At 40.8% G+C, this 10,000-nt stretch overlaps 1 protein-coding gene across 1 annotated transcript in view; it reads right to left on the reverse strand.

The window, feature by feature from the left end:
* Nucleotides 1-7,165, reverse strand: part of tusc3 (tumor suppressor candidate 3) — a 44,429-nt gene extending 37,264 nt beyond the window's left edge. The window contains exon 1 of the mRNA XM_053480015.1: nucleotides 7,052-7,165. Within this exon, the coding sequence (XP_053335990.1) occupies nucleotides 7,052-7,156 (105 nt within the window). The 5' untranslated portion in view covers nucleotides 7,157-7,165. The remainder of the gene's footprint in view (nucleotides 1-7,051) is intronic.
* Between the last annotated feature and the right edge of the window lie 2,835 nt (nucleotides 7,166-10,000).

Genomic DNA, 10,000 nt, shown 5'->3' on the forward strand with positions numbered 1-10,000 from the left:
TACATGTGTGTGTGTGTGTGTGTTTGTGTGTGTGAGATCTCATTTCCCGTCTGTTATCCGTCCTCGCTGTAGCCCTCGGTCTGCGCTGCTGATTTATTCATTAGAGTTATTAGAGCAGGGTTCATAATTAACACACACACACACACACACACACACACGCAGCAGACACACACTTTTCCTCATGCGTTCTCCCTTGCAGGTGTGTGTGTGTGTGTGTGTGTGTGTGTGTGTGTGTGTGTGTGTGTGTGTGTGTGAGGAGACGCTGTGACTGAGAACTCGCTCTGCGCTCCACTGAGCAATAAACCAGGAAAAGTGGAAAGCTTTCCTTTATTTATTTATTTATTTTTTAAATGAATAAAAAGCTGTCATGGTGAGCGGGGAATAAAACACTTTAGGACTGATATCTCACACACACACACGCGCACACACACACACACAGACACACACACACGACGGCGCTGTTGATTATTTTACTGTCACAAAGATAAGAGATAAATTTATAATTCTCTGTAATGGACAGATTAAGAAAGTCAGACAGAGAGAAAGCGTCTGTGTAAATGTTAAAGTGTGTGTGTGTGTGTGTGTGTGTGTGTGCGCATGGAAAAGGCCACAGTGTTTATTACCGGTCCAGACAGTCGCGTAGCGGAAACCATCGCACCGGTAATAATGAAAAAATGAGTTGAGGAACAGGGGGAAACAAACAAAAATGTTTAAAAGTTAGTGCACCCTGGAGTGTTATCGGTCACATGACCACGCTTCAGCTAGACGCCAACTTACAGCGAGACGCCGTTTCCTGATCATCAAATCAGCCAATAGTGTGTGTGTGTGTGTGTGTGTTAGACTCTCTCCCCACACCGATACCTCCCCCCCCCCCCCCACACACACACTTTAGTGAGATTTTCAAACTGGAATCGACCGGTTTTCCATTCTCTCTGATTTGGTCACCATGGCGACAAGAGCGTCCATGTTTTTTGGATTGGTCCATTTTCTTGGAAAAATTTACGAATGATCACAAATTCTGTGTGAAACTTATTGTTATCTCGTCACCTTGATGAAGGGCAGGTTTAACCCCGCCCACAAAACAAAGGCGACCTGTTCTCTGTTTTTACTTATTAGGAGAAAAAAAGTGATGTAGTGTCACTGTTCAAATTCAAATCAAATTCAAATTTTATTTGTCACATACACAAACATACACAGTACGAAATGTAGTGAAATGCATTATACGACTGCTATTGACCCTAAAAGAGAATTAAAGTTTACAAATAAGAAATAAATATAAATAAAAGAATACGATAGAAATTAAATAAAAAAATTAAATTAAACTAGGAAAAAATAGAACTAAAAATAAAAATAGAAATATGATATGCATAAAAATAGAAATATACTGTACATAGAAATATGATGTGCATAAAAATAGAAATATACTGTACAAATTGAAATATACTGTACTGGGTGTGCAAATATGCATAGAACAAAGTGTCTTTGTGCAGAGGTTATTAAAGTGTCTTTGTGCACTGGTCCAGGATGTAAACGTAAACATGTAGTGTAGTTGTGAAGGTAGGTGTGCAAAGTTATTAAAGTGTCTTTGTGCAATGGTCCAGGATGTAGATGTACAAAATGTAGTGTAGATACGAGGGAAGGTGAGCGTGTAATTGTCCATAGTGTCCATGGATGTAAAAAGATTGATAGATTTGATCAATTATTACGAGATTGTGTTAGTTCGTGGTTGTGGTTGAGAGACCTTATCGCCTGCGGGAAGAAGCTCCTCCTTAGTCTCTCTGTGTTGGCCTTCAAGGAGCGGAATCGCTTCCCAGACCGCAACAGAGTAAACAGTCCGTTGTTGGGGTGGCTGAGATCCTTCACGATCTTCCTGGCCTTGGTCAAGCACCGCTTGCTGTAGATCGAGTGCAGGTCAGGGAGCTCGATGCGGATGATGCGCTCAGCTGATCGCACCACCCTCTGTAGAGCTCGTCTGTCCTGCATGGTGCTGTTCCCGAACCAGGTCGTGATATTTCCCGTCAGGATGCTCTCTATGGTGCAGGAGTAGAAATTCCTGAGCACCTTGGAGGGCAGTCTAAAGTCTCTCAAGCGTCTGAGGTGGTAGAGACGCTGCCGGGCCTTTTTTACCATGGTGTTGATGTGACAGGACCATGCCAGGTCCTGCGTGATGTGAACACCGAGGTATCTGAAGCTGTCCACTCTCTCCACTGGGCTCCTGTTGATGACGGGGGTCTGGTAGTTCCTCACCTGCTTTGTACTGAAGTCCACTATCAGCTCCTTTGTCTTACTGACGTTCAGGAGGAGATTGTTTCTCTGGCACCAGTTCTCCAGATTTCCAACCTCCTCCAGGTAGGCCGTCTCATCGTTGTTCGTGATCAGGCCCACCACAACAGTGTCGTCAGCAAACTTGATGATGGTGGTGGAGCTGGTAGTGGCCACGCAGTCGTGGGTGTACAGAGAGTACAGCAGGGGGCTCAGAACACAACCCCGGGGGGCTCCAGTGCTGAGAGTGAGGGAGGCTGAGACATGTCCGCCCATCCTTACTGCCTGTGGTCTGCCAGTCAGAAAATTGGAGATCCACTGACACATAGATGAGCTGAGTCCCAGGTGCTCCAGCTTGGTGGTAAGTGTGGAGGAAATTATGGTATTAAATGCAGAACTGTAGTCGATGAAGAGCATTTTCACATAATTCCCCCTCCGAGTGTCCAGGTGAGTAAGAGATGTATGGAGGAGATGAGAGATTGCATCGTCCGTGGAACAGTTTGGACGATAAGCGAACTGTAGTGGGTCGAGTGTGTCTGGTAGTGAAGAGATGATGAAGTCTCTGACCAGGCGTTCAAAGCACTTCATCACTACTGAGGTGAGGGCTACAGGGCGATAGTCATTGAGGGAAGCAGGATGAGGTTTCTTTGGGACAGGAACAATGATGGATTCTTTGAAGCATGTGGGGATCACCGACTGAGATAAAGAGAGGTTGAATATCTCAGTGAACACAGGTGCTAGCTGGTCTGCGCAGGCTCTGAGAATACGGCCTGAGATGCCGTCTGGTCCTGCTGCTTTCCTGGTGTTCACTCTCTTGAAGGCTCTCCTCACGTCATGCTCGGTGATGATGAACGCGCTTCCGGTGCTGGCAGTGACTTCCTGTCTGCAGCCTCGAAGCGAGCATAGAAAGTGTTCAGCTCGCCTGCCAGAGACACGTCTGCGTTTATCATACCGGATGTTGGTGCTTTATAATCCGTTATTGTCCTTAATCCCTGCCACAGGCTCCTAGGGTCACTCTTTTGGAGTTGTGACTCTAGTTTCCTCCCGTATCGCTGCTTCGCCTCTTTCACCGCCTTCCGCACGCTGTATGACGCAGCCTTGTACGGTTCCATGTCCCCCGACGCGAGTCCCGTGTTGTAGGCAGCGGTGCGAGATTTCAGAGCGTCGCGGATGGTTTTATCCACCCACGGCTTCTGGTTGGGAAACGTTTTAATAGTCTTTTTTTCTACGGTATCGTCCGCTAGTTTCCCGATGAATCCCACAACCGCTTCCGTAAACACGCTGACGTCATCGTCGGAGCTGTTTCTGAACATGTCCCAGTCTGCGTCATCGAGTGCGTCCTGTAACGCGGCCAGCGATTGGTCCGTCCAGCGCGCGACCTCCCTCTAAATCGGAACTTCCTGTTTCAGCCTTTGTTTGTATTTTGGCATGAGGAAGATGGCGGCGTGGTCGGATTTACCAAACGGTGGACAAGATTGTGCCTTGTAGCAGTCCTTGACTGTAGTGTAACAGTGGTCCAGTGTCCTTTCGCCCCTGGTGGGGCAGGTGATGTGCTGATAAAAGTTCGGCGCTGCGCGTTTGTGCTTTGCACTATTAAAGTCCCCCGCCACAATAAGCGCAGCGTCCCGGTGTTGTGTTTGTTGCTGTGTGAGTGCCTCATGCAGCTCGCATAAGGCAGTGTCCGTGTCCGCTTGTGGTGGAATATAAACGGCGCTGATTATGACTGATGTAAACTCCCGAGGAAGGTAAAAAGGACACATGATGGACAGTAGCTCCAGATTTGGTGTGCAGGAGCGTGTGAGAGGAACAACGCTCGCGCTGTTGCACCAGCTGCTGTTCACCATTAAACACACGCCGCCTCCCCTTGACTTCCCCGAGTCCCGCGTCCTGTCCATGCGGTGAACCGAGAAGAACTCGGCCGGCTGGATGGCGTGGTCCGGCACCGCTGGGTTCAGCCATGTCTCGGTGAAGCAGAGGAGATTGCAGTCCCGTATGTCTCTCTGGAACTTTATCCTGGCCCTGAGGTCATCGAGCTTGTTTTCCAGTGACTGGACGTTGGCGAGCAGGATGCTAGGCAGAGGTGTGCGGTGTGCACGGGCTCTCAGCCTGTTCCTGACGCCGGCTCGTTTCCCTCGGGGCCGCCGCTTCGCGTCGCGTCCTTTGTTGTCCCTCAGGATCTCACTCGGCCAGCTCGGATCCGGAGTTAAAAACATCGAATTGTGAGTACATTGTATACCAATAGAAACAAGAGCGTCTCTATCATAACTAATGTACCCCATGGTGGTAATTTTGCCGGTTTTAAAACGCTGTAAACTAACTTAAAGAACAAAAACAAAGAAAAGGTGGTCGGAGCAGTCGTGACGGCAGCCGACCTCACCGGCGCCATCTTGATAAGTCTCCCCTCCCCTCTGTCTCCCCTCTGTTATACCCTCTGTTCATCCTGATAGAGGGTGCCAAAACTTACGCACTTACACTCTCTCTCTCTCTCTCTCTCAGTTTTAAAAATAACCGTTTGGTAATTATTTGCCGAAATGTCACTATGAGGACAAGGGTGGTGGTGTGTGTGTGTGTGTGGGGGGGGGGGTGTCGGGTGTCACGGATAGGGGGAGGGGACGGGGGTGGGGACGGGTGTGGGGGGACGTCATGTCTCCGGAATAAACGCATCAGTCAAAAGGACGGCTTGCCTCGCCGCGCCGTTTTCAATTATTCACCGCCGCTTGGCTTAATGAAGCCCAGCCTGGGGTGGAAACACACACACACACACACACACACGAGGCACGAGTTCTAATCGACGGCTCGTGCCTGAAGAATTTTCACGATCGAGTGTGTGAAAAAAGAAACAGAAGTAAGAAACTGAGAGATACGACGAGGTCGTTAATTAGAGCAAAAGTAATGGCACCCCCTAGAACACATTGTGTTGAGCTCCTTTTATCTTCCATCGAGTTTTGTCTTTTAGGTTTTATGGGCGTGGCTAAATGTGACAAATGGAACGCGCTTACGCTCACCTTTACTACAGGAGGTTTAAACTACCTGTGTGTGTGTGTGTGTGTGTGTGTGTGTGTGTGTGTGGGAGGGAAAAATGACTCTCTTTGCCATGTTCGAATAAATCAGTCACGAGTTACAATCTAGATCATTAAAAAGATATTAAACCCGTGTGTGTCGTGTGTGTGTGTGTGTGTCACTGATCTCTCTCTTTCTCTCAACCACGGGATCTTTGGCGTCTGTGGCAAACGTGAAAACAGAGGAACAGTTCCTCCTCCAGAACGCGGGTCACCCTGCTCTCCACCCGAGCCTCGCACTCCTGCTGACATCATCCCCGCTCTTTACACTCGAGATACTTTCACGTGTGAAAAACATGCAGTGTTTAGGTATTTTTCTGATTTTTAGAAAGGGTTTTTATCCTAATTATTAGCAGTAGAAGTATGATAGAAAGTTTGTACACCCCCCCTAAAAAAAACCTAGAATAAATAAAATAAATAACTAAATAAAAAATTTGACACCTGATTATTAAATATATATATTTATATATATAGCCTATATATACATATATATGAAAAAAAAGATTTGAACAAACATGTCTTATTTTTATCTGACATTTAAAAATATATAATAATTAAATAAAAACTAACAAAAAAAAACCCTATTTACACATGAAAAAACATGCAGTTTTATTATTCATATTATTTATTATTATTATTATTATTATTATTATTAGTAGTAGTAGTAGTAGTATGATGGAAAGTTTGTACACCCGCCTCCCCGAAAAAATATAATAATAATATAAAATAAATCAATCAATCAATTTTACTGTGAATCTATTGTAGGCTACAGTTCATTGTTTTTTTAACATATATAAAATCCACATTTACATCACATGATCAAAAACCCAGTTTTAACTTTAAACTGTTGTTAAAACTCAAACTTATTTTTTATTTTATAATATTTAATAATTGAATAATAAATTGATACCATTAAGTTTAATAAATATAATTTTATCATTCTAATCACGATGACTGTGAATAAATAATGACACGCTGTGGCTAGTTCATTACAAAAGGTATAAAAAGTTATTAATAAAAAAAAAACAAATAATAACAATAACAATAATAATAAATACATATATACTTATTTTATTATTTAATAGTTTTCTGTTTTTCTCCACTTTGTCTAATAAATAATTTAAGCCACGCCCACTTGACAACAGCGTCATCAAACAGATTTGCCTATTTATGAGCTGTTCGAAAAAAAAAAAAAGATATATAAAATAGCCATTAAAAAAATTATAACATAATTCAACAGAAACAGCCTTTTGGTTTAAGTTGGTATTTCGCACCAAATTAAATTTTCATAAACAAATAAAAAACAAAAAAATAAACAAATTATGTTTCACCTGTAACACAAATAAACAGAAATGTCTATCTATCTATCTATCTATCTATCTATCTATCTATCTATCTATCTATCAGGATGAACTGATAATAATAAACAATAATAATAATAAACAATAATAATAATAATTTGTTGTTATTATTATTTTCTTATCATTAATACCCGGAAGTGGCCTGATTCAGTAGAATAAACGCGGCCGAATAACCAACGCCTCCACGTTTGAAACAAAGTGCACTACAAACGGCCTGACCCCCCCTTACGTAATCCCCTAGGCAGGGCGCCTACGTAGGTGTGAATGATGCGTTTGTAACTCGGTCAGCACTTGCCATCACCGGGTGGCGTTTTGAAACCCCGTGATGAATCGCGCGGTTGTTAATCAGCCCCGTCACTCAGTTCTTACCTCCTTCTTCTTCTGAGCCGCTCCATGCTGAAGGAAAAACACCAGGATGACGAACAGAGCCGCGCGCGGCAGCGCGAACGACAAGCGCTTGGATGCGGCAGCCATTTTGGAAGATGCTCCCGTTGTGCAGCGTCTGTGGCGCGTGATTAGCTCGAGCCGCGACCAATCAGAAACCAGCCTGTTTGCGTTGCATCATGGGAAACGTAGTTTTATATATTGTTTTCCGTCTCGACGCTAATCATGGCGTTAAATCATCGTGTTTTTATCGCTAAACGTTTTTTTTTTCAGGAGTCAGGAGTCATGTTGTAAAAATAACGATAATGAGTAACATTTTGACTAACATTCGTACAGGATAAGAAAGTGTCGTATTTACACATTATGTAGACGTTATATCACAACCATTGGTGCAACAAACATTTGTTTTTCTCCACAGATTTACTTTGAGATTTGTTTCCCAGAACGTTCCAAGTAAATTCGCTTCTTCAGGTATGCATTAGCATCTTAGCAAATGTTGTTTGTGCCTTTATTTCAATAAAAATATATTTTTGGTATGTTTCTGACATTAAATTTATTAATCTAAGACAATTCATTCATAAATTATAACGCTTTTCTAGACATAGAGCGATACCTCGGCATAGAAACACCCCACCACACAAATTCTCACCTTAAGAACTGAAATTTTTAAAAGGCTTAGGGCACAAGGCGGGGTACACCCTGGACAGGGTGCGTATGATTTAATGTGTGTTTATTTCATGTTTTACTTCATTTACATGTCTTTTTTTATTTTAATTGTTATATGCAAAAATATGATTATAGAGTTGGAAATTGGTAATATTGGTAATATTTTTCGGTGGCGGAACGGATTATCTACATTTACATTATTTCCTATGGAAAAATGCATTTCACAATACAAAATTTCACCTTAAGAACTCAGATTAAATTCATATGTCAGGGTTCCACTGTATTTAAACTTCCCATTTCCCTATTGCACCTTCCCTCCTTATCAGCAGGGGGCGATTCAGAGTCTGAGAATGCCCAAAGTGGGAAATGCAAATGCAAAAAAATGGCTGAGATGGAAAATGATGATAATTACCATGTGAAAAAAACTAAAGAGGCTCTGCACTATTAGCGTGTTTTATAGCCTCGATGTTCGCCATGAGAGCTCGTCATCGCTCTCTGAGCAGCGTGATGAAGCGCTATTGTCCTCACTGGGTGTTTGGTGGATTACATTTGATACATTAAAATAAGGAAATAATAAGGTCCACTTTGTGTGTGTGTGTGTGTGTGTGTGTGTGTGTTAGTCATTCTGAAGTGGTGTGAGAGTGTTTAAAGATAAGCACCTCAAGTTATTAACTTGTCTAAATGTTAAATGTTAAAACTGCCGCAGTCTGTTTGCTTGGTCTGATTGTGTGTGTGTGTGTGTGTGTGTGTGTGTGTGTGTGTGTGTGTGTGTGTGTGTGTGTGTGATCAAACAATGAGATGCATGACTATATTAAAGTCAATGAGTCGTGCAAAGCAATACACGCATGTCATGCCAGTTAGAGATTTAGTGCAACGATGGCCTTGTATCGACAAAAAGCAACACCGTTATCGTAAAAACCTGATGACAGGCTAATAAAACTCCATAATAAGCATCATCTTAGTAAAAAAAACACAACTTTCATCTTAATGATTTTTACCAAACAACAGGCATCCTTTGGTCAGCATGGACCTAACAAACTAATCTAGCTATTGTGTAACATACCGGATTTAACCTGAAGTTACCTAGATAAATCTTCTTAAACAAACATTACTTTAATTTACTTTTACTTAAAAAAAAAAAAACTTTAATTTAAAGCCACCTGTTATAATGTTGTCAAAGTTTATAATAGCTATATAAAAAATATTTTATTATGTTTGTTTTTTAGGCTAAATGTTTTGTATGCAAAATTTCCAGTAAAGTGTAGCTGACCAAATTTATAGTTCACTATATTCCTAGAAGCAAATATTTATGTCTCATTTTTCAAAATTCTGACATTTATAACTCACCATACTTCTAGTAAAACAAACTTATATAACCAAATCAATAAAAATTATACTTCCACTTATTTAAGTTTGTTATTTTTAGTAAAGTTTCTAGTATCTACATATTTATATAGTTACAGTGTAGTTACAGAAATTTGTAGCTAGAAATATTTTACAAAACATATATTTATACATATATTTTTGTTTATTAATATTAATCTTTAGCAGCTACATTTCTACCTAATCTTATTTGCCTGTTATCAAATTAATAGTTTTCCATATTTCTAAAATCAAAAAACATAATTAGAAATTTTATTCTTTTGTAAAAAAATAAAATTTTACAATTTTATATATTTTCATATCTCTGCTATGTTAAATTTATAGTCAAACAAACTACAGATGTTTTAAATGACCTACTTAAATTCTTACTACTGAATTACGATAATACATTTTTATATAGTGTTTTTTTCTACTTAACTGAATTTCTGAAACCTAACATTGTAATAGTTTTTATGTTATCCAAATTTCGACCTTTTAGTTTTTAGTTCTTTGAATTCTAGTTTTTTTAACCTATATAAATAACTAAAAACATTCAGTATGCATCCATGCTTAGAGGCAAAACCATTTTTTTTAAATAGAGAGTTTACATAAGCAATATTTCCACTTTTCCAATTTTTTTCTCATTAGCCAAAATCCTGTTCCCTCAAGTGAAGTAGAAAATCTAACCTAGCCTTCGTTCTACTCGGGCAGTTTTAACTGCGTAAGTGACACAGTAAAGCATTCCTCTGGCAGCAGGGTGACAGGACGTGCCCCGAAGGTCAAAGAATCTACTAACAGCAAAAAAAAAGAAAAAGAAAAACCTTTTAAAAAGAAACGGAAAGTAAAAATTACACTTTTCTACGATTTTTCCAAATCATTCAAAATTTTTAAGGAAACCTTGAGTTT

The sequence above is a fragment of the Clarias gariepinus genome, chromosome 20, assembly GCF_024256425.1.
Source record: "Clarias gariepinus isolate MV-2021 ecotype Netherlands chromosome 20, CGAR_prim_01v2, whole genome shotgun sequence".
Classification (NCBI taxonomy): domain Eukaryota; kingdom Metazoa; phylum Chordata; class Actinopteri; order Siluriformes; family Clariidae; genus Clarias; species Clarias gariepinus.